This window comes from Ylistrum balloti, unplaced genomic scaffold (assembly GCF_031769215.1).
Source record: "Ylistrum balloti isolate Yb309-2 unplaced genomic scaffold, AGI_CSIRO_Ybal_v1 Utg371748, whole genome shotgun sequence".
In the NCBI taxonomy this organism is placed as follows: domain Eukaryota; kingdom Metazoa; phylum Mollusca; class Bivalvia; order Pectinida; family Pectinidae; genus Ylistrum; species Ylistrum balloti.
In genome coordinates this window covers 2,860-28,729 of record NW_026782876.1, presented here as the reverse complement: position 1 = coordinate 28,729, position 25,870 = coordinate 2,860, and the positions used below count along the sequence as shown (strand labels likewise).

The 25,870-nt window shown below is 35.3% G+C and overlaps 2 protein-coding genes across 4 annotated transcripts; both read right to left on the bottom strand.

The window, feature by feature from the left end:
* Positions 1 to 1,116: 1,116 nt before the first annotated feature.
* LOC132563489 (sterile alpha motif domain-containing protein 12-like) lies at positions 1,117 to 21,603 on the bottom strand. Of its 3 annotated transcripts, none has more exons than XM_060228246.1 (6): positions 21,532 to 21,603; positions 20,120 to 20,204; positions 16,328 to 16,511; positions 15,749 to 15,815; positions 13,175 to 13,251; positions 1,117 to 5,896 (listed from the first exon to the last, which is right to left on the bottom strand). In XM_060228246.1, the coding sequence occupies exons 2-6, from the start codon at positions 20,177 to 20,179 to the stop codon at positions 5,823 to 5,825; spliced, it is 462 nt and encodes a 153-aa protein (XP_060084229.1). In that variant the 5' UTR covers positions 20,180 to 20,204; positions 21,532 to 21,603; the 3' UTR covers positions 1,117 to 5,822. The 3 variants fall into 3 exon arrangements, with proteins under 3 accessions (XP_060084229.1, XP_060084230.1, XP_060084228.1); XM_060228247.1 differs by having other exon boundaries at positions 20,120 to 20,217; positions 21,532 to 21,579; XM_060228245.1 differs by lacking the exon at positions 21,532 to 21,603 and adding an exon at positions 21,357 to 21,433.
* Positions 21,604 to 24,335: 2,732 nt separating this feature from the next.
* Positions 24,336 to 24,830, bottom strand: LOC132563496 (SUMO-interacting motif-containing protein 1-like). The gene has a single exon (XM_060228255.1). The coding sequence runs from the start codon at positions 24,828 to 24,830 to the stop codon at positions 24,336 to 24,338; it is 495 nt and encodes a 164-aa protein (XP_060084238.1).
* Between the last annotated feature and the right edge of the window lie 1,040 nt (positions 24,831 to 25,870).

Here is a 25,870-nt window from a genome sequence, read left to right as displayed (position 1 = left end):
TCGAAATTTCACTTTAGTGAGTTTTTAGTGTAGGTAACGGTCCTTTTGTACTAATAAAACTAAGTGTAAATATTATATATCAAGTTAATTTTACGATACTTCAATCCAAAAAAAGATTTATTTCTTTGCTCATTTTCCCCAAAAAATACAAAGCAATATTGTCAATCAATTTTATTTACTTTGCACGAAACTACTATTCACTATTTATGGGTAATTTATTTTATACTTTTGAAGATGTTTTTTTAGAACATAATTACAAATGGATTCCAGTAGGAAGTTGTATTTTTGATCTTCAGAAAATTTCTCTTAATGTAAAAGAGCATTTTTTTTTTATTATTTCCTGTTCCCAAAGTATTCAAAATTGTGGACTTCTTGCTTTGCATATATGATATCTAATATGTTCATATTTCGCTTTCTTAAAACACTGAAGAAATGATTTTGTAGCATTTCCCCCAAAACCATATTTTTTTTCATTCTTGGCACAAAAAGGTCACTATATTCTTGTTGTATGTACATGTTTGGACATAAATGCCTGTTTGTAAATGTACGACTACAGAGGCTACCAATAGCACATACAAACTGTTTACAGGTTTTGACATTTTGTCTTCTGTGTCTTTAAATATGGTTCAAGGTCATTTCTCTTTTTGAAATCTTTTTCTGGTTTCGCCCAAAGACCTATCGGTCAAATATCATGCATCTTGGCCTTTTCATTACCCTGAAGTTGTTAAAAGTTTTAAAAAATTTCTTTTTGCAAACATCATAGTAACCTATCAGGCAAAATCATGCTTCTGTGTGTTTAGTCAGAAGTTGTCCAGGGTTTTTTTTAACAAATTTGATCCCTGTGACCTAGGTGAAATACCATGACACCTGGATTGTTAGTTATTGAGAAGCTGTTAAATGGAAGAACTGGTGCCAGACAGATGACAGACGCTGCACTATGGCATCAGCTCACTTGGTCCTTTGGGCCAGTTGTGCTTACAAACCAACAAATTTTTGAAGAGAGGAAATGTTTGTTGTAAACAATCTTAACCATATCATTCTGACCCGAAATTCGAACAACAAATTCACCAATTGCTGGAGAAAAATTTAATGTAAACAAACATTAACCACAACAGCTGTCATTCTAACGATTTATTGCACTCTTGAATTAACAAATAATACAAAATATAAAGAAATTCTTCCTTTTGTTTAGCTGTTTGTGTAGAAGGACCATCCAATCACAACGTAATAATATGTCCTCACTTTCTGTGTGCTTGTATTTAAGAGGATTAATCTGCCTCCACACAATACATTATTTTCAAATAGAAAAACAACACGTTTACCTACTTAGTTAATAGATTTATGAATAATCTGTATATATTTATATCCTACAGGATTTTAGTAGACATGGAAATTTGTGCTGTCTAGGGTTTACATTTTTTAAAAGTTGTTGGGTATCCTTTAACTGAGTAAGGTTTCAATATTATGTAAAATAATACGATATTCCATCCCTAATGAAAGAATATTTGACAAGAGATAGTCTAAAGGTTGTTATTTCATTGGCATCTATTCTTTAATATTTTCAAAAATAGAATGAAACAAAAAAAATTATACTTTGAACATATGAGTAACAGAAAAAACTACAGTCTGTTTCATAATTTTCTGTGAAAAATACATAAAAAATGCATTACATTTATAATTAACTATCTACAAATTTCTTATGTTGTATGTAAAATGAATTGATGTATTACTTGACATTTTTCCCTTAGCAGGTGATCAGTTTTCCTTCCTGAAGAAACTCTTAAATTGCTTTCTAGGATCAACAAGCAAACAAAACCAAACAAAAAATGAAAATCATAATATTAATAATGATACACATGATGTTTGGAAAGGCCACTACATGTACTTAGATGTCACAAAGAATTTTTAAAATAAACAAGAGATCCCTGAGGGATCTTGGTGCCCACCATTGTTTGATCTTTATTTATTCTTTGAAAATTTGATCTTTTCCCTTCTTTTCTCTTTTCTTTTATGTTTTTGCTGTTAATGATAAGAAATTTGAACATTAATAGGGATAATAATCTGTAACTGCCAAATCCAAGACGGTCAACTGGAAGCCATTTTGTTTTTTCTGATCAGTCCAAAAATCAAAATAGGCAAAACTAGGGACCAAGGGAAACCTACACATGAAATATGATAGAGATCAATTTGGTAATTCCAAAACAATGACAAACTTTACTAGGCAAAATCCAAGATGACCACCTGTCGGCGATTTTATTTTTCTGATCAGTCCCAAAATCAAACCAGCAGAACTAGGGTTCAACAGGAAACTACACATGAAAGAGCAATAACAAACTTTTGAAGTCAAAATCCAATATGGCTACCTGTAAGCCATTTTCTTTTTCTGATTAGTACCAAAATCAAACAAGCACAACCAGGGATCAAGGGAAAGATACACATGAAATTCAAGAAAGATCTATGCTATAGTTCTCAAGACACAGCGATAACAAAATCCAAGATGGCCACCTGTCTTTTTTTGTTTTTCTGATCAGTCCCAAAATTAGATGGCCACACCCAGGGGAACCAACATATGAGAATGGAGAGAGATCCTTCATGTGCTTTTCAAGAAATCTTAATTATAAACTTCATTGAAAAAAACCAAAATGGTTGCCTATCATCCATTTTGATTTTTCATCAGGCCCAAAATCAAATGGACACAACCATGGGAAATCTACATATGATATTTGAGAAAGATCTATCCAGTACTTCTCAAGAAATATTGATAAAAATATTGTTTACCGATAGACGGAGGAGGGATCACGGACGTATGGCTATTTGAATAACCCACCATCATCCAGAACAGCACATTGGTACAGCTGTACATTAATATCTAAAAATAGATATCAAGCAATAAGAGGTTAAAGTGTCAATTTCAAAGAAAATTACAAAGAAATCTCATTATACAAAGACTTCAGACCTGTATATATAGCAAGTTTGTACGTAATAGATTAAATATTGAATTTACAGAGAAAAATATGATAAAATTAGTGACAATCAGAGAGTATGACAACTATCTTCGAAAACAAAGGAATGCATGTGTACATGTGTTCATGGTTGTTTGGTTAATTTTTTCCAGGAGTCCAGGAAATAATACAATGAATTTATAATAGAAAAATGGGATTCAATCAGTGAGATAAGGCCTAGAGATAAGCAATAAAGAGTGAAATGGTAAGTAGCTTTCAGGTGTCATGAAATGTGAGACCTGTTTTTGTAAAGCACCTTAAGATGCTTCCATCCATGAAGGGCATTTTTGAGTAGATCATATCTGAGTCAATTTCACCATTTTGGCCCCGCCCATCAGCCCCTGGAGCATACCATCAGAACGTCATTCTTTGCTCAAAATTCTAACTTAGGTTGAAATAGTTCCATTGGATATTAAACAAATTATGCTCAAAAATCAATTCTTGTGATATAAATCAGTGTAAACTTTGATAGCTTCCCATGGGTAATGTGAGACCCTTGGGCCATGAAATTCACAATTTTGGTAAAGCACCTTAAGATGTTTCCATGTGTAAGAGCATTTGATTCTATCATATCTGAGTGTTGAGAAGATTTTTAAAATTTGAATCCATTTATCACTTTTAGCCCCACCCCTCAGGCCCCTGTGAGGTGGCGACTGTATAATTCACTATTTTACCAGAGAAGGTTTCTGCAAAATTTCACTGAAACTGGTTCAGGTTTTTTTGAGAAGTCAAAATGTTAAAAGTTTATGGATGTGTGATGCACTAACGCACGACACTGGATAAAGGTGATCGCAATAGGTCAATATGAGACTCTCATATGAGCTAAAAATTTGATTTTATTGTCTTACAATAAACTCAACCCAGTTAGAATTTCAAAAAGAGGTCTAATTGGCCTGCATAACTCACCTGGTATTCAATGTTCACCACAAATAGAATCAGTGTTAATCACAGATATATTAATATGTACACCATTGCACAGGTTTTGACAAATTCAACCTCTGTGACCTTGTATAAGGGTCAAGCTCATCTCTTTTTGCAAACTTTGTCAGTCTTCATCCAGGGAACATACCAGACAAATATCATGCATCTAGACCTTTTTAGTTTATGAGAAGTCATTCAAAGGTTTTAACAAATTTGATCCCTGTGACCTTGCACATAGGTCAAGGTCATTTCTTTTTGCAAACTTTGTCAGGATTTATCCTTGGAACATATAAATCAAATATCAAAACATTTGCTCCATTGATTATAGGGAAGTTGTTTAAAAGAAAAACTTGATGCTGGACCACAGATGGATGATGGACAGACAACAGAATCAGTTTTTCAAATGGATCAATAAATAAAGAGTACACAAAACAATAAAGAAAGGAAAACCAAACAATTTTTTATATAGTCTCTAATGAAGATATATATTAACTGGAATCTACATGTCACTGTAAAAGAACTGGTTTGTGTGGCTTGTATATATTGTTAGATACAGTCTCTGTCACTCAGCTGACAGGTCAGTGTGTCTTGTATAGTGTAAAATACAGTCTCTGTCACTCAGTTGACAGGTCAGTGTGGCTTGTATATATTGTTAAATAAAATCTCTGTCACTCAGCTGACAGGTCAGTGTGACTTGTATATAGTGTTAGATACTGTCTCTGTCACTCAGCTGACAGGTCAGTGTGACTTGTATATAGTGTTAAATACAATCTCTGTCACTCAGCTGACAGGTCAGCGTGACTTGTATATAGTGTTAGATACTGTCTCTATCACTCAGCTGACAGGTCAGTGTGACTTGTATATAGTGTTAGATACTGTCTCTGTCACTCAGCTGACGGGTCAGTGTGGCTTGTATATAGTGTTAAATACAGTCTCTGTCACTCAGCTGACAGGTCAGTGTGGCTTGTATTGTGTTCAATACAGTCTCTGTCACTCAGCTGATGGGACAGTGTGGCTTGTATATAGTGTTAAATACAGTCTCTGTCACTAAGCTGATGGGACAGTGTGGCTTGTATTGTGTTCAATACAGTCTCTGTCACTCAGCTGACAGGTCAGTGTGGCTTGTATTGTGTTCAATACAGTCTCTGTCACTAAGCTGATGGGACAGTGTGGCTTGTATATAGTGTTAAATACAGTCTCTGTCACTCAGCTGACAGGTCAGTGTGACTTGTTTATAGTGTTAAATACAGTCTGTCACTCAGTTGACAGGGCGGTGTGGCTTGTATATAGTGTTACATACTGTCTGTCACTCAGCTGACAGGTCAGTGTGGCTTGTATTGTGTTCAATACAGTCTCTGTCACTAAGCTGATGGGACAGTGTGGCTTGTATATAGTGTTAAATACAGTCTCTGTCACTCAGCTGACAGGTCAGTGTGTTTTGTTTATAGTGTTAAATACAGTCTGTCACTCAGTTGACAGGGCGGTGTGGCTTGTATATAGTGTTACATACTGTCTGTCACTCAGCTGATGCAACATAAGTCTTTAGCTGGATTGGTAGAGCATTACTTTTTCTAGTGTGAGGGTGCTACTAGCAAAAGCTCCAATGTAGGTCATCACTTCTCCTTATCACACTTGAATCTAAAATTACAAACTTATTATGATCATTAAAAAGTTCAAATGGAGGATAAAAGTCTAACAGTAAATATCACTTTCAGCATTCTGGAGTCACATGAACTCTCCATCCATCACTACTGCATTCATTCCACTGTCTGTCAGTCACTTGGGTGGTGGATATGTTAGTGGCAACATTTCAATTAGTCCTGTTAACAGCTACTCTATAGATGAGATTGATACGGGATATTCAAGGTGTCTATATCACATGCCTACAATGGTTGTTTGTTACGGCGGATGTTTGTCTTTCAGCTCTTTGGTATTTCGGGATTTCTCTGGTAGTTTGAGTTCAAAACCAGTACCTGTAATGATACACATGATATATCAGGTGTAAGTATACAATACTATTTGATACAGAATCTGTTACAATCTAACTAGAACAAAAACTGAAATTATACAATATACAAAGCTCCCCCAATATACAAAGCTCCCCCAACCCCCAATATAAAAAGCTCCCCCAACCCCCAATATACAAAGCTCCCCCAACCCACAATATACAAAGCTCCTCCAACCCACAATATACAAAGCTCCCCAACCCACAATATACAAAGCTCCCCCAATATACAAAGCTCTCCCAACCCCCAATATAAAAAGCTCCCCCAACCCACAATATACAAAGCTCCCCCAACCCCCAATATACAAACCTTCCCCAACCCACAATATACAAAGCTCCCTCAATATACAAAGCTCCCCCAACCCCCAATATACAAAGCTCCCCCAAACCCCCAATATACAAAGCTCCCCCAACCCACAATATACAAAGCTTCCCCAATATACAAAGCTCCCCTAACCCACAATATACAAAGCTCCCCCAATATACAAAGATCCTCCAACCCCCAATATACAAAGCTCCCCCAACCCCCAATATACAAAGCTCCCCCAACCCACAATATACAAAGCTCCCCCAATATACAAAGCTCCCCGAACCCCCAATATAAAAAACTCCCCCAATATACAAAGCTCCCCCAACCCCCAATATACAAAGCTCCCCCATCCCCCAATATACAAAGCTCCCCCAACCCCCAATATACAAAGCTTCCCCAAACCCCCAATATACAAAGCTCCCCAAACCCCCAACATACAAAGCTCCCCGAATATACTAAGCTCCCCCAACCCCCAATATACAAAGCTCCCCCACTTTACAAATCCCCCAACCCCTAATATACAAAGCTCCCCCAACCCCAAATAAACCAAGCTCCCCCAATATACAAACCTCCCAAACCCCAAATATACAAAGCTCCCCTAACCCCAAATATACTAAGCTCCCCCAATATAAAAAGGTCCCCCAACCCCAAATATACAAAGCTCCCCCAACCCACAACCCACAATATACAAAGCTCCCCCCCCAACCCCCAATATACAAAGCTCCCTAACCCCCAATATACTAAGCTCCCCCAATATACAAAGGTCCCCCAACCCCCAATATGGTCCCCCAACTCTAATATACAAAGCTCCCCCAACCCACAATATACAAAGCTCCCCCAACCCCCAATATACAAAGCTCCTCCAACCCCCAATATACAAAGCTCCCCCAACCCACAATATACAAAGTTCCCCCTATATGCAAAGTTCCCCGAACCCCCAATATAACAAACTCCCCCAATATACAAAGCTCCCCCAACCCCCAATACAAAGCTCTCCCAATATACTAAGCTCCCCCAACTCCCAATATATAAAGCTCCCTCAATATACAAAGCTCCCCTAACCCACAATATACAAGCTCTCCCAATATACAAAGCTCCCCCAATATACAAAGCTCCCCCAATATACAAAGCTCCCCCAACCCCCAATATACAAAGCTCCTCCAACCCCAAATATACAAAGCTCCCCCAACCCCCAAAATACAAAGCTCCTCCAACCCCCAATATACAAAGCTCCCCCAAGCCAAAATATACAAAGCTCCCCCAACCCCCAATATACAAAGCTCCCCCAACCCCCATTATACAAAGCTCTCCCAATATACAAAGCTCCCCCAACCCCCAAGAGGTTTAAGATAATCCCACTTCCACACATCAACAGGTTTAACATAATCCCACTACCACACATCAACAGGTTTAACATAATCCCACTACCACACATCAACAGGTTTAACATAATCCAACTACCACACATCAACAGGTTTAACATAATCCCACTACCACACATCAACAGGTTTAACATAATCCCACTACCACACATCAACAGGTTTAACATAATCCAACTACCACACATCAACAGGTTTAACATAATCCCACTACCACACATCAACAGGTTTAACATAATCCCACTACCACACATCAACAGGTTTAACATAATCCCACTTCCACACATCAACAGGTTTAACATAATCCCACTACCACACATCAACAGGTTTAACATAATCCACTAGCACACATCAACAGGTTTAACATAATCCCACTACCACACATCAACAGGTTTAACATAATCCCACTACCACACATCAACAGGTTTAACATAATCCCTCTACCACACATCAACAGGTTTAACATAATCCCACTACCACACATCAACAGGTTTAACATAATCCCATTACTAAACACTGTAAGATTTAAATCTTTATATGTATTTAATATGTTTAAGTGAACCGATGGATCTTAGATGTAGTCACTTTACAGTCTACATTACTTAAGTAATTTTCTCCAGTAATGATTCAATGACATATCAAAAGCTAATCCATATCAATGCAGTACAAAAGAACTTAACACAAATGCTGCTTCATTTTCCTATCACAGGTCTACCTCCTGGTGTTAAGTGAATGTTATTAGTTGGTCCCTGAGCTTACTGAAGGTTAAATACATAATTATTCCGACACAATAAGATCTTTACACCATTAGAGATAAGATATTTGATAATTACACTGGTTGAGTTACTAGACACAAAAAGATCTGTACATCATCAGAGTTAAGATATTTGATAATTACACTGGTTAAGTTACTAGACACAAAAAGATTTTTACATCATTAGAGTTAAGATATTTGATAATTACACTGGTTGAGTTACTAGACACAAAAAGATCTGTACATCATCAGAGTTAAGATATTTGATAATTACACTGGTTAAGTTACTGGACACAAAAAGATTTTTACACCATTACAAGTAAGATATTTGATAATTACACTGGTTAATTTACTAGACACAAAAAGATCTTTACATCATTAGAGATAAGATATTTGATAATTACACTGGTTAAGTTACTGGACACAAAAAGAATCTTTACACCATTAGAGTTAAGATATTTGATAATTACACTGGTTAAGTTACTAGACACAAAAAGATCTTTACATCATTAGAGTTAAGATATTTGATAATTACACTGGTTGAGTTACTAGACACAAAAAGATCTGTACATCATCAGAGTTAAGATATTTGATAATTACACTGGTTAAGTTACTAGACACAAAAAGATCTTTACACCATTAGAGATAAGATATTTGATAATTACACTGGTTAAGTTACTAGACACAAAAAGATTTTTACACAATTACAAGTGAGATATTTGATAATTACACTGGTTAAGTTACTGGACACAAAAAGATCTTTACATCATTAGAGATAAGATATTTGATAATTACACTGGTTAAGTTACTAGACACAAAAAGATTTTTACACCATTAGAGTTAAGATATTTGATAATTACACTGGTTAAGTTACTGGACACAAAAAGATCTTTACATCCTTAGAGTTAAGATATTCGATAATTACACTGGTTAAGTTACTAGACACAAAAAGATCTGTACATCATCAGAGTTAAGATATTAGATAATTACACTGGTTAAGTTACTAGACACAAAAAGATCTTTACACCATTAGAGATAAGATATTTGATAATTACACTGGTTAAGTTACTAGACACAAAAAGATTTTTACACAATTACAAGTGAGATATTTGATAATTACACTGGTTAAGTTACTGGACACAAAAAGATCTTTACATCATTAGAGATAAGATATTTGATAATTACACTGGTTAAGTTACTAGACACAAAAAGATTTTTACACCATTACAAGTAAGATATTTGATAATTACACTGGTTAAGTTACTAGACACAAAAGATCTTTACACCATTACAAGTAAGATATTTGATAATTACACTGGTTAAGTTACTGGACACAAAAAGATCTTTACATCCTTAGAGTTAAGATATTTGATAATTACACTGGTTAAGTTACTAGACACAAAAAGATTTTTACACAATTACAAGTGAGATATTTGATAATTACACTGGTTAAGTTACTAGACACAAAAGATCTTTACATCATTAGAGGTAATATATTTGATAATTACACTGGTTAAGTTACTAGACACAATAAGATCTTTACACCATTAGAGTTAAGATATTTGATAATTACACTGGTTAAGTTACTAGACACAAAAAGATCTTTACATCATTAGAGGTAATATATTTGATAATTACACTGGTTAAGTTACTGGACACAAAAAGATCTTTACATCCTTAGAGTTAAGATATTTGATAATTACACTGGTTAAGTTACTAGACACAAAAAGATTTTTACACCATTACAAGTAAGATATTTGATAATTACACTGGTTAATTTACTGGACACAAAAAGATCTTTACACCATTAGAGATAAGATATTTGATAATTACACTGGTTAAGTTACTGGACACAAAAAGATCTTTACATCATTAGAGTTAAGATATTTGATAATTACACTGGTTAAGTTGCTAGACACAAAAAGAATCTTTACACCATTAGAGATAAGATATTTGATAATTACACTGGTTAAGTTACTGGACACAAAAAAATCTTTACATCATTAGAGTTAAGATATTTGATAATTACACTGGTTAAGTTGCTAGACACAAAAAGAATCTTTACACCATTAGAGATAAGATATTTGATAATTACACTGGTTAAGTTACTGGACACAAAAAGATCTTTACATCCTTAGAGTTAAGATATTTGATAATTACACTGGTTAAGTTACTGGACACAAAAAAATCTTTACACCATTAGAGTTAAGATATTTGATAATTACACTGGTTAAGTTACTAGACACAAAAAGATCTTTACATCATTAGAGATAAGATATTTGATAATTACACTGGTTAAGTTACTGGACACAAAAAGAATCTTTACACCATTAGAGTTAAGATATTTGATAATTACACTGGTTAAGTTACTAGACACAAAAAGAATCTTTACACCATTAGAGATAAGATATTTGATAATTACACTGGTTAAGTTACTAGACACAAAAAGATTTTTACACCATTACAAGTAAGATATTTGATAATTACACTGGTTAAGTTACTAGACACAAAAAAGATCTTTACATCATTAGAGATAAGATATTTGATAATTACACTGGTTAAGTTACTAGACACAAAAAGATTTTTACACCATTAGAGATAAGATATTTGATAATTACACTGGTTAAGTTACTAGACACAAAAAAGATCTTTACATCATTAGAGTTAAGATATTTGATAATTACACTGGTTAAGTTACTAGACACAAAAAGATCTTTACATCATTAGAGTTAAGATATTTGATAATTACACTGGTTAAGTTACTGGACACAAAAAGATCTGTACATCATTAGAGATAAGATATTTGATAATTACACTGGTTCAATTACTTCTGTACATCATTAGATAATTACACTGGTTAAGTTACTGGACACAAAAAGATAATTTTTAAGTTACACACATTACAAGTAAGATATTTGATAATTACACTGGTTAATTTACTAGACACAAAAAGATCTTTACATCATTAGAGATAAGATATTTGATAATTACACTGGTTAAGTTACTGGACACAAAAAGAATCTTTACACCATTAGAGTTAAGATATTTGATAATTACACTGGTTAAGTTACTAGACACAAAAAGATCTTTACATCATTAGAGTTAAGATATTTGATAATTACACTGGTTAAGTTACTGGACACAAAAAGATCTGTACATCATTAGAGATAAGATATTTGATAATTACACTGGTTAAGTTACTAGACACAAAAAGATCTTTACATCATTAAAGTTAAGATATTTGATAATTACACTGGTTAAGTTACTAGACACAAAAGATCTTTACACCATTAGAGTTAAGATATTTGATAATTACACTGGTTAAGTTACTGGACACAAAAAGATCTGTACATCATCAGAGATATTTGATAATTACACTCAGTCATATTAAGTTACCTGACACATAGCGTTCTATGTATTTGGTTGTTTGCCTTTCTACAAAAAGCAAATCATGTCATGCATCAGTACCTACCTTTAACAAAACAAAGCAATAATGTCTAGTATTTCTGAGATTACAAAGATCTTGTTGCAGAAGACCTGATGCTTTGGCCAGGAGATAACTCCCTGGCTGTGTAACATGTACATTTCTACCAGCCAATCAACAAGGACTAGAATACGTTATGTAACATGATCTAGTAAAGATATTCAATAAATGGTATGAAAGCAAAGACCATTTTTTTATTCTCAAATCTGTGATGTGCTGATTGATTCTCTTAATCAGAATTAGTTGACATTTTCTTCCTAAAAATTTTGTTCCATTTTGATTCCTTCAGTTTAATAATTGAGAACAAAGGAGAAAGCATTTGTTCACCTTTTCTGAAACCCTGGTCTTAAGATTTTTAGAGACTAAATGATTTATCTTTGTCCCCTTAATTGTAAAAAAATTGACTTAAGCAAGACTACTTACTTTATTATCTATGTAGTATTGAAACGTACTACATGTATATACAGAAGTATCAGTCTTGCTCAAGTGCTAGTTTTGCATAATTGCCACCCAACATTTTTATTCTTGTAATATAAAGACGAAGGAATTGATTAACTCATGAATTTGTGCTTTAGAATATGAGCAGGGTTTTTTCTGCTAATTTGGGAAAGGGTATTTCTATTTAACATTTGGAAGAAAACTATTATGTAATTGAAAAGAACTACATTTTTGGATTTGGCCATGTTATGAAATAAATCCATATGGGAAGGACTCATAGAAAAATCTTTGATGATATTTCATGTGTTTGAAATATCAGGTTTTATTTGCCAAAACACAATTAATTTCTGAGTTCTTGAAGACAAAGTAATGTAAGAAGATTTTCTGTTGTATTTTATGTCTGTGAAAATGATGTGCTATATATGACTGCTATTTCTGAATGCTGTTTATAAAGCAATCCTGGTTGGTGTGCGAATTCATCAATGCACTTATTTGCAAAAAAAAATAATGATGCACTACAATTTGATTGAGTCAAGTTAAGTCTGTTTACAGTATGAAGTGGTTCCCAATCGAGCACAACGATTTTCCAACTACTTCCATCTTTACATATATACACATGCAGAGTGATCATGGATAAAACCAAAGTTTTCTCAAAATATTCATGCTGTTTCAGTCAATTCATTAGAAACACGTGTCATTGTGATTTAAACAAATCACTACCATATTGTCATCATGCAGTATTTACCAAAAACAACATAAATCTGGATTGCATAAAAAGTATTTATCACAAGAATTAAGAACTATACCCCAACCAAATAAATGAATTACAGTCATCTCCTGATTCCTATACTACATGTATGTCATGTTGACACAACACCTACCTTTCTGGTCTAAATTCTTTAAATCTCCGGTTTCATGCCGAAGTCTAAGACGTAATATGTACTGCATAAATTCATTCCTGAAACATCAGATTAAAAGGTATTGGTGGGCTTATTTGGACTTTGTGTAGAGGTACGGGTGGGCTTATTTGGACTTTGTGTAGAGGTATGGGTGAGCTTATTTGGACTTTGTGTAGAGGTATGGGTGAGCTTATTTGGACTTTGTGTAGAGGTATGGGTTGGCTTATTTGGACTTTGTGTAGAGGTATGGGTGAGCTTATTTGGACTTTGTGTAGAGGTACAGGTGAGCTTATTTGGACTTTGTGTAGAGGTACAGGTGAGCTTATTTGGACTTTGTGTAGAGGTATGGGTGAGCTTATTTGGACTTTGTGTAGAGGTATGGGTGGGTTATTTGGACTTTGTGTAGAGGTATGGATGGATTTATTTGGACTTTGTGTAGAGGTATGGATGGATTTATTTGGACTTTGTGTAGAGGTATGGGTGAGCTTATTTGGACTTTGTGTAGAGGTATGGGTGAGCTTATTTGGACTTTGTGTAGAGGTATGGGTGGGCTTATTTGGACTTTGTGTAGAGGTATGGGTGGGCTTATTTGGACTTTGTGTAGAGGTATGGGTGAGCTTATTTGGACTTTGTGTAGAGGTATGGGTGAGCTTATTTGGACTTTGTGTAGAGGTATGGGTGGGCTTATTTGGACTATGTGTAGAGGTATGGGTGAGCTTATTTGGACTTTGTGTAGAGGTATGGGTGAGCTTATTTGGACTTTGTGTAGAGGTATGGGTGAGCTTATTTGGACTTTGTGTAGAGGTATGGGTGGGTTATTTGGACTTTGTGTAGAGGTATGGATGGATTTATTTGGACTTTGTGTAGAGGTATGGGTGAGCTTATTTGGACTTTGTGTAGAGGTATGGGTGAGCTTATTTGGACTTTGTGTAGAGGTATGGGTGGGCTTATTTGGACTTTGTGTAGAGGTATGGATGGATTTATTTGGACTTTGTGTAGAGGTATGGGTTGGCTTATTTGGACTTTGTGTAGAGGTATGGGTGAGCTTATTTGGACTTTGTGTAGAGGTATGGGTGAGCTTATTTGGACTTTGTGTAGAGGTATGGGTGAGCTTATTTGGACTTTGTGTAGAGGTATGGGTGGGTTATTTGGACTTTGTGTAGAGGTATGGATGGATTTATTTGGACTTTGTGTAGAGGTATGGGTGAGCTTATTTGGACTTTGTGTAGAGGTATGGGTGAGCTTATTTGGACTTTGTGTAGAGGTATGGGTGGGCTTATTTGGACTTTGTGTAGAGGTATGGATGGATTTATTTGGACTTTGTGTAGAGGTATGGGTTGGCTTATTTGGACTTTGTGTAGAGGTATGGGTGAGCTTATTTGGACTTTGTGTAGAGGTATGGGTGAGCTTATTTGGACTTTGTGTAGAGGTATGGGTGAGCTTATTTGGACTTTGTGTAGAGGTATGGGTGGGCTTATTTGGACTTTGTGTAGAGGTATGGGTGAGCTTATTTGGACTTTGTGTAGAGGTATGGGTGAGCTTATTTGGACTTTGTGTAGAGGTATGGGTGAGCTTATTTGGACTATGTGTAGAGGTATGGGTGAGCTTATTTGGACTTTGTGTAGAGGTATGGGTGAGCTTATTTGGACTTTGTGTAGCGGTATGGGTGGACTTATTTGGACTATGTGTAGAGGTACGGGTGAGCTTATTTGGACTTTGTGTAGAGGTACAGGTGAGCTTATTTGGACTTTGTGTAGAGGTATGGGTGGGCTTATTTGGACTTTGTGTAGAGGTATGGGTGAGCTTATTTGGACTTTGTGTAGAGGTATGGGTGAGCTTATTTGGACTTTGTGTAGAGGTATGGGTGAGCTTATTTGGACTTTGTGTAGAGGTATGGATGGATTTATTTGGACTTTGTGTAGAGGTATGGGTGAGCTTATTTGAACTTTGTGTAGAGGTACGGGTTAGCTTATTTGGACTTTGTGTAGAGGTATGGGTGGGCTTATTTGGACTTTGTGTAGAGGTATGAGTGAGCTTATTTGGACTTTGTGTAGAGGTATGGAAGGATTTATTTGGACTTTGTGTAGAGGTATGGGTGAGCTTATTTGGACTTTGTGTAGAGGTATGGGTGGGCTTATTTGGACTTTGTGTAGAGGTATGGGTGAGCTTATTTGGACTTTGTGTAGAGGTATGGGTGGGCTTATTTGGACTTTGTGTAGAGGTATGGATGGATTTATTTGGACTTTGTGTAGAGGTATGGGTGAGCTTATTTGGACTTTGTGTAGAGGTATGGGTGGGCTTATTTGGACTTTGTGTAGAGGTATGGGTGAGCTTATTTGGACTTTGTGTAGAGGTATGGGTGAGCTTATTTGGACTTTGTGTAGAGGTACAGGTGAGCTTATTTGGACTTTGTGTTGAGGTATGGGTGAGCTTATTTGGACTTTGTGTAGAGGTATGGGTGAGCTTATTTGGACTTTGTGTAGAGGTATGGATGGATTTATTTGGACTTTGTGTAGAGGTATGGATGGGCTAATCATGAAAATTATTCTTACATACCTATGTTCTGCTTTGGCAATTCCTATTCGTTCTAGTTTTATTTCATTCATACGAATCAAAGTTCTTCCTGAAATATATCAGTAGATATATAATTACGTTATAACATATAAAATTTTAAGCTGCAGAAAGATTATTTCTCCAATATTTACTACAAATCATAAAATCTCTAACACATCATATATATAAAGACCAGAAGTTTAAAAAAGCAAAAAACAAAACAAAAGCAAAACAAATCAGAAACGGCTATCACTAGTGATGAAACATCTGATCGTTCAATTACATTTTCTCATTTGCATATATGTAAACTTAATGGCAATTATTAATGACCTTAATGACAATTTAAAAAGCTACCAAAACTACAACTAAGTAAACTTTGTGGTCAACTTTCGTTGGGAATCATCAGAAAATGGTAAGAGTAAAAATGAAAAATCAAATCCATAAAAGTTCTGTATCATACACAGTATGAAAATCTATGTTTCTACACAGCATTAAAAAGTTAATCAATTAAAAGAATAGAAATTTAATTAATTAACAACCAATCGTAATCAACACGTCAGTTTTTAAGATATATTTGCTGACCCGTGACTTCCTGCTGTAGAAGTAGGTCACCATAAATGCCATGGAACTGACTGCAGTGTTTCTTCAGCCATTTATTGACATCAGCACATGTCCAGAAATAAAGAGGCTTAGTCTTGCTTTTCGTTGTCTTTTTGCCTGTTGACTGTGTACTTGCTGTACTGGTCACACTCTCCTTATATTTGGGCTATTTAACAGAAAACAACACATCTCATTTAAAAACTAATGAAATGTAGACAACAACACATTACATTTATAGGTCAATAACAAACCAAATACATTCAATATAACAGACAAGAAACATTAAATACAACACACCTGACACAATCAATACAACACACCTGACACAATCAATACAACACACCTGACACAATCAATACAACACACCTGACACAATCAATATAACAGACCTGACACAATCAATATAACAGACCTGACACAATCAATATAACAGACCTGACACAATCAATATAACAGACCTGACACAGTCAATATAACAGACCTGACACAATCAATATAACAGACCTGACATAATCAATATAACAGACCTGACACAATCAATATAACAGACCTGACACAATCAATATAATAGACCTGACACAATCAATACAACACACCTGACACAATCAATACAACACACCTGACACAATCAATATAACAGACCTGACACAATCAATATAACAGACCTGACACAATCAATACAACACACCTGACACAATCAATATAACAGACCTGACACAATCAATATAACAGACCTGACACAATCAATATAACAGACCTGACACTATCAATATAACAGACAAGAAACATTAAATATAACAGACCTGATACAATCAATATAACAGACCTGACACAATCAATATAACAGACCTGACACAATCAATATAACAGACCTGACACTATCAATATAACAGGCCTGACACAATCAATATAACAGACAAGAAACATTAAATACAACACACCTGACACAATCAATATAACAGACCTGACACAATCAATATAACAGGCCTGACACAATCAATATAACAGACAAGAAACATTAAATATAACAGACCTGACACAATCAATATAACAGACCTGACACAATCAATATAACAGGCCTGACACAATCAATATAACAGACCTGACACAATCAATATAACAGACCTGACACAATCAATATAACAGACCTGACACAATCAATATAACAGACCTGACACTATCAATATAACAGACCTGACACAATCAATATAACAGACCTGACACAATCAATATAACAGACCTGACACAATCAATATAACAGACCTGACACAATCAATATAACAGACCTGACACAATCAATACAACACACCTGACACAATCAATACAACACACCTGACACAATCAATATAACAGACCTGACACAATCAATATAACAGACCTGACACAATCAATATAACAGACCTGACACAATCAATATAACAGACCTGACACAATCAATATAACAGACCTGACACAATCAATATAACAGACCTGACACAATCAATATAACAATATAACAGACCTGACACAATAACAGACAAGAAACAATCAATACAACAGACACAATCAATACAACAATGACACAATCAATATAACACACCTGACACAATCAATCTAAGACACATCACAGATTCAATATCACAACTCTGACACTATCAATATAACAGACCTGACACAATCAATATAACAGACCTGACACAATCAATATAACAGACCTGACACACAATCATAGACCTAACAATCAATACAACACACCTGACACAATCAATACAACAGACCTGACACAATCAATATAACAGACCTGACACAATCAATATAACAGACCTGACACAATCAATATAACAAACCTGACACTATCAATATAACAGACCTGACACAATCAATATAACAGACCTGACACAATCAATATAACAGGCCTGACACAATCAATATAACAGACCTGACACAATCAATATAACAGGCCTGACACAATCAATATAACAGACCTGACACAATCAATATAACAGACCTGACACTATCAATATAACAGGCCTGACACAATCAATATAACAGACCTGACACAATCAATATAACAGACAAGACACAATCAATATAACAGACCTGACACAATAACACACCTATAATATAACACAGACCTGACACAATCAATATAACAGGCCTGACACAATCAATATAACAGACAAGAAACATTAAATATAACAGACCTGATACAATCAATATAACAGACCTGACACAATCAATATAACAGACCTGACACAATCAATATAACAGACCTGACACAATCAATATAACAGACCTGACACAATCAATATAACAGACCTGACACAATCAATATAACAGACCTGACACAATCAATATAACAGACATGACACAATCAATATAACAGACACACAATCAATATAACAGACCTGACACAGACCTGACACAATCAATATAACAGACCTGACACTATCAATATAACAGACCTGACACAATCAATATAACAGACCTGACACAATCAATATAACAGACCTGACACAATCAATATAACAGACCTGACACAATCAATATAACAGACCTGACACAATCAATATAACAGACCTGACACAATCAATATAACAGACCTGACACAATCAATATAACAGACCTGACACAATCAATATAACAGGCCTGACAAAATCAATATAACAGACCTGACACAATCAATATAACAGACCTGACACAATCAATATAACAGACCTGACACAATCAATATAACAGGCCTGACAAAATCAATATAACAGACCTGACACAATCAATATAACAGACCTGACACAATCAATATAACAGACAAGAAACATTAAATATAACAGACCTGACACAATCAATATAACAGACCTGACACAATCAATATAACAGACCTGACACAATCAATATAACAGACCTGACACAATCAATATAACAGGCATGACACAATCAATATAACAGACCTGACACAATTAGTATAACAGACAAGAAACATTGAATATAACAGACCTGACACAATCAATATAACAGACTTGACACAATCAATATAACAGACTTGACACAATCAATATAACAGACCTGACACAATCAATATAACAGACCTGACAAAATCAATTTAACAGACCTGAGACAATCAATATAACAGACCTGACACCATCAATATAACAGACTTGACACAATCGATATAACAGGCCTGACACAATCAATATAACAGACCTGACACAATCAATATAACAGACAAGAAACATTGAATATAACAGACCTGACACAATCAATATAACAGACAAGAAACATTGAATATAACAGACCTGACACAATCAATATAACAAACTTGACACAATCAAAATAACAGACCTGACACAATCAATATAACAGACTTGACACAATCAATATAACAGACCTGGGACAATCAATATAACAGACCTGACACAATCAATATAACAGGACTGACACAATCAATATAACAGACCTGACACAGTCAATATAACAGACCTGACACAATCAATATAACAGACCTGACACAATCAATATAACATATAAGACACATTCTATATAACAGACAAGACACATTCAAGATAAAAGACAGGATACTTTCAATATAACATATAAGACACATTCATTATGAAATACAACAAACAAGACACATTCAACAACAGACAAGACACATTCAATATAACATTTAAGACACATTTAATATAACAGACCAGACATATTCAATAGGACAGACAAAGAGTAAGACACATTCAATATTTGCAAGGAATTTTTTGTCATCAATTGTTGTATTAATTTTTGGCAATGCACATTTTCTACCTGTGGTGTTTTCTCTTGGGGCTGTGAGACGTCAGTTTTTATAACAGCAGTTGTGTCCATCTTACTTCTTTTCTAACTCATTACACTGAAAGGAAAACCTATAAAAATACACCAGGATAATCATAACAACTGATTGGTGACATAGATCGCTGACATACGAAAATGACAAATACTTTTTAAATTACATTTCGATCAAAATAGCTGTTCTAACATATCAGTAATTTGTGTTGGATTTTTGTCAAGCCAGTTCACAACACAATTGCAAAAGTTTTGATGAGCACCATTAACAGAGAAGTGTTTTGAAACAATGTTTCTATATATAAATTTTAGGTCAAGTTGTGATAACACTTAACATAAAATACTCACTATACAATTTGTAAATGACATGGAAGTTGTTACTGACCATAAAGAAACTAAAGTTCATCCTTAGTCACAAAATGTTTTCTTAACACAATTCACTTGTGTTACAATTCAAGGTACAGAATTTGTTTGTTACAAATCTTATACAACTGTATACTGTACAACGATCACATACAGTTAGGAAGGAAGGTACAGCTTTTGGTACTAAGTGGTTAACAATGGATATTTTGATCACAAGTGCTTGGCTTCGGGAATGTAATTTACAAATTTATGAGAACCAAGGCAGGGACGTATTGTACTGTATCATACGTCACCTGATCAAGGATATCAGCGTTTTCTGTTCTTTGGTTTCCTCCATTACTTACAAGATTTGTATACATCCCAAATTCCAGAGGGCTTCAGATTTTGGTCAACAAGCCTTCTTCATTCAGTAATGTACCTAGTCAAGTTATACTAACAGAGATTGTCTCCAATGGGTTATAGGTTAAAGATGTGTGGAGAGTCATAACCGGTCATGCGCTTTAAGAATTGGGAAAATTGTCATTCAATCAAGCTTCTACTTTTGCTCTCTTAGTTTGAATAATTATGACATCCACAGTGTTTGGCAGTAAGGAGTTACAGGTGCTGATATATACCGGCCACTCAGGATAAACTGTGGATGGGAGGTCAGTGATTAAAGTTCTCGCTTTATGTACGTTGCATGCTTTCTCTTTTTTGGCGCTTTTTTGAAGCGGTTTAACAGATAGCTGCATTTAATTATACATTATATGTCAGCTTTCTACAAAGGTCAGCTCTGGATTTAGTAACGTGTTCGGGTTGTACGAAGATGTACTAGAACTTTTTAATCACTTGCTTGGACTAAATATGTTATACCTACCCTTATGATAGGCCTATATTGTCACTAACGTGCACTCTTCGGACAATATACGGAAACGAAACACGTACAGTGAAGACCTGTCACAGACAAAACTGCTGTGTTATTGGCCAGGTGAACTAAACATTTTATCGTATGAAAATATACAATTAATCACGACACAGGCTGGTGTACTTACATAGATGTAGCTATGACACATGTAATACTTTCTCTAAAACAACGACTAGAAGTCAAACCCCCAAAGTGTAAACAACAAACACTGAAAAATACCGGAAGCGGAAGTAGAATATATGTTGTGATCGCTTCTTATTTTAGTATGAGGGGTACATTGAGGGAAATAAACAAACAAGCATGAGATCAAATATTGTGTCTGACTTTTTTTTTATTTGATTGTATATCATGAGTGCAAGAATTCTTCAAGGATAAATTAGCTGTCGCGTTTTTATTTTGCTATCAAACAAGAAAGGTATCAATGCATATTTAAAACAGGGAAAATTGTATTTAGATTGGACAGTACCCAAAAAGGAACACATTCACATTTTGAATTTTGAAATACAAGTGAATAATAACTTTGTAAGATTCAGAATGAAAATTGAACATATTTTAAAGTCAATATCTTATAATTTCTTCTGATGTGTTGCATATTAACGATATTACCGAACTTAGATAAAGAATATTTGTGAAAAGCTAAAAAGGGAATGTAAAAACGACATATTTCTTAAAATAGAAAAGAAAGAAAAAAAGATAGAAATAATAAGAGCTAGAATGAATATTGGAACAGATAAGAGACTAAAACCAGTAATAATTGAACTTTCTTTAGAAGAAGAAAAATATAGCAGTTGATATCCTAAACATACTTTAATGGTGAGATGTTTCATTTTGATTGGGCACTTTCACCATCCAGAATCGCAGGTGAACCCTTCTCTGTTTAAATATTTATTGGCGTTATATCGCCTTACAACCTTATAAGGAAATTTCTTAACACATTGCCCTCACTCTGACCTCACGCTGGAAGTACTAATTACTATTTCACAGCTTCCACATCTACAACTTTTCCGAAGCCATCTACTCTACGTTATGTGAACAACGTTTCAAGTCAATTTAGTGCAGCCCGACCGGTCGCAGACGCAGTTTGAAAAAAAAAAAAAAACACGAAAAAAAAATAATAACCAGTAGACGATAGCATTACACATAAAATTTGGCGGTCATCTTGATGACAAATTACTGTCAGTTCAAAATGATAGTGTAGTAATGTTATTTTGACATATTTTAATATATGTGCTATATGCAATTGTTATTGTTTTAATATTATCGTTAGGCGTTCGCGTGTCAGAACCGGAAGTCAACCTTTCGTATTATTCGGTACGTGGCGCATTGCGACATGGATTTTAGCGCGCGCGCGAGTATGGCACGTGAAAATGAGAGTGGAGCGCGAGATGGATGTGACGTTTGTATTTGTAAACCGGTTTGTCCAGTCTGTCTTATCTATTATTAGTATATTTACGGGGGATATTGGGTGATCGGGGAGCGCACTGGTCATTTGGGCAGAGCGGCCGATGCGGCGACATTAACAAGTTACCTAGTCATAATTGCTATTTGTGGGACACTAGCTATAGGAGTAATGTAAGTACCCGATACTTAGTATGTAACTATGAGTATAATTTAATATAGTATCTATTTGATAATATATTTAATTTACGTAATAGTTTTGTTTCAAGTAAAAGTAAATGTTTTCGGAATCTAGTAAATTCAAATATTGGGTGTGGTCAATTTACATTTTGTAATAAGCGTATAGGTCTATAGTTTTAAAGAAGGAGACTTTGATGTGTATCGTACTTTCCTTTTGTATAGTGTAAGCTTCGAGCCAGAATTGGTGCTCGGCGGACTTCGTCCGGGAAAAAAAAACCTTCTTCGCATTGAAGAGGTGGGTATTTTATGTGTATTAATGTCTAATATTATATATTCGTTAATTTATAATTAAGCTGTAATTTCTGTATAATTTATAGGAATGTAGTTAACAGTGTAATTGTTAAATTAGTAACTGACTACGGTCAGGATGACACTCATTGATTCTGTGATATTCTTAGTGTGTAATAGGTGTGATTCGTAGTAATATATGTTGTATCTGTAGCAGGTTTTTTTTATTACTATCTGAAAATAAACGCTTAAACGAACCCTCGGAGTTGTGGTTTTGGTATGCGAAGAAGCACGACTACTACAATAGAAATGTATCTTTCAACTTATCACATTTTAGTTTTCCTCTTCTGATTACTTGACATTTTTTTTTGTTTTTGTTTTGTTTCATTTATGAGAACAACATAAGTGATCAAGATTTAGTCTTTCCTAGTACGCTACCATCAGTTATCATTACCGAGTCAGTCTTTCCTGGTACGCTACCATCAGTTATCATTACAGAGTCGGTCTTTCCTGGTACGCTACCAACAGTTACCATTACAGAGTCAGTCTTTCCTGGTACGCTACCATCAGTTACCATTACAGAGTCAGTCTTTCCTGGTACGCTACCATCAGTTATCATTACAGAGTTAGTCTTTCCTGGTACGCTACCAACAGTTACCATTACAGAGTCAAGTCTTTCCTGGTACGCTACCATCAGTTATCATTACAGAGTCAGTCTTTCCTGGTACGCTACCAACAGTTACCATTACAGAGTCAGTCTTTCCTGGTACGCTACCATCAGTTACAATTACAGAGTCAGTATTTCCTGGTACGCTACCATCAGTTATCATTACAGAGTCAGTATTTCCTGGTACGCTACCATCAGTTATCATTACAGAGTCAGTATTTCCTGGTACGCTACCATCAGTTATCATTACCGAGTCAGTCTTTCCTGGTACGCTACCATCAGTTATCATTACAGAGTCGGTCTTTCCTGGTACGCTACCATCAGTTATCATTACAGAGTCGGTCTTTCCTGGTACGCTACCATCAGTTATCATTACAGAGTTAGTCTTTCCTGGTACGCTACCTTCCTGGTACGCTACCATCAGTTATCATTACAAAGTTAATCTTTCCTGGTACGCTACCATCAGTTATCCTTACAGAGTCGGTCTTTCCTGGCACGCTACCATCAGTTATCCTTACAGAGTCAGTCTTTCCTGGCACGCTACCATCAGTTATCCTTACAGAGTCAGTCTTTCCTGACACGCTACCATCAGTTATCCTTACAGAGTCAGTATTTCCTGGCACGCTACCATCAGTTATCATTACAGAGTCGGTCTTTCCTGGCACGCTACCATCAGTTACCATTACAGAGTCAGTCTTTCCTGGCACGCTACCATCAGTTATCCTTACAGAGTCAGTATTTCCTGGCACGCTACCATCAGTTATCATTACAGAGTCGGTCTTTCCTGGCACGCTACCATCAGTTATCATTACAGAGTTAGTCTTTCCTGGCACGCTACCATCAGTTATCATTACAGAGTCAGTCTTTCCTGGTACGCTACCATCAGTTATCATTACTGAGTGAAAATTTCTATCAACATTTAAACTGAGGCAGGCACAGACTGTCCATACTCTCTCACAATCCCGTGCCCGGTTCATGAAGTTGTCAAGTGGACCCAAACTCCAGACTGTGTGTTGTAGTTTGAATGAATAAAAAATCAAATTTACTTAAAAGAGGCGTCCGGTATTGGTAATGAATCTCGGACATTAATTTAGGAAGAAACAAGCTGGTGTTACATCAAAGGGTCTATTTTGTCGAAGAGGATGATGATCAGTATTATTATTATAAAAAAAACCTTTTTAATAGGTATTTTGATGCAAGTGTTACTGTGGAATCAGACCAGGCACATACAGTATAAAATGACCTGCGGCCCGTCTCGAGCCAGTTATGTGTATTGTCTCTATATCGTTGACTCCATTTCTGCACGGTTCGCACAAATTTACTATATCAGTATATTCTATAACAGGACAAAACAATGTAGTATATATTAACTGCAGTGACTTTCTCTCAGTAGTGGTATCGAAACACTAAAGTATGTTCTGTCAAGAAGTAATGTTTTCGGGACACTAAAGTATATTTTGTCACGAAGTGATGGTATCGGGACACTAAAGTATGTTCTGTCACGAAGTAATGGTATCGGGAAACTAAAGTATGTTCTGTCACGAAGTAATGGTATCGGGACACTAAAGTATGTTCTGTCACGAAGTAATGGTATCGGGAAACTAAAGTATGTTCTGTCACGAAGTAATGTTTTCGGGACACTAAAGTATATTTTGTCACGAAGTATTGGTATCGGGACACTAAAATATATTCTGTCACAAAGTGATGGTATCGGGCCACTTAAATATGTTCAGTCACGAAGTAATGGTATCGGGACACTTAAGTATGTTCTGTCACGAAGTAATGGTATCGGGACACTAAAGTATGTTCTGTCACGTAGAAAATATATGGTATCGGGAAACTAAAGTATGTTCTGTCACGAAGTAATGTTTTCGGGACACTAAAGTATATTCTGTCACGAAGTAATGGTATCGGGACACTAAAGTATGTTCTG

Coding starts and splice junctions, on each gene's coding strand:
- LOC132563496 (XM_060228255.1), bottom strand. CDS start 24,830: ATGATAACTGATGGTAGCGTACCAGGAAAGACTGACTCTGTAATGATA.
- LOC132563489 (XM_060228246.1), bottom strand. CDS start 20,179: ATGGACACAACTGCTGTTATAAAAACTGACGTCTCACAGCCCCAAGAG. Junction 16,512..20,119: donor CCCAAGAGAAAACACCACAG/GTAGAAAATGTG, acceptor TCTGTTAAATAG/CCCAAATATAAGGAGAGTGT. Junction 5,897..13,174: donor AAAGAATTTAGACCAGAAAG/GTAGGTGTTGTG, acceptor GTATCATTACAG/GTACTGGTTTTGAACTCAAA.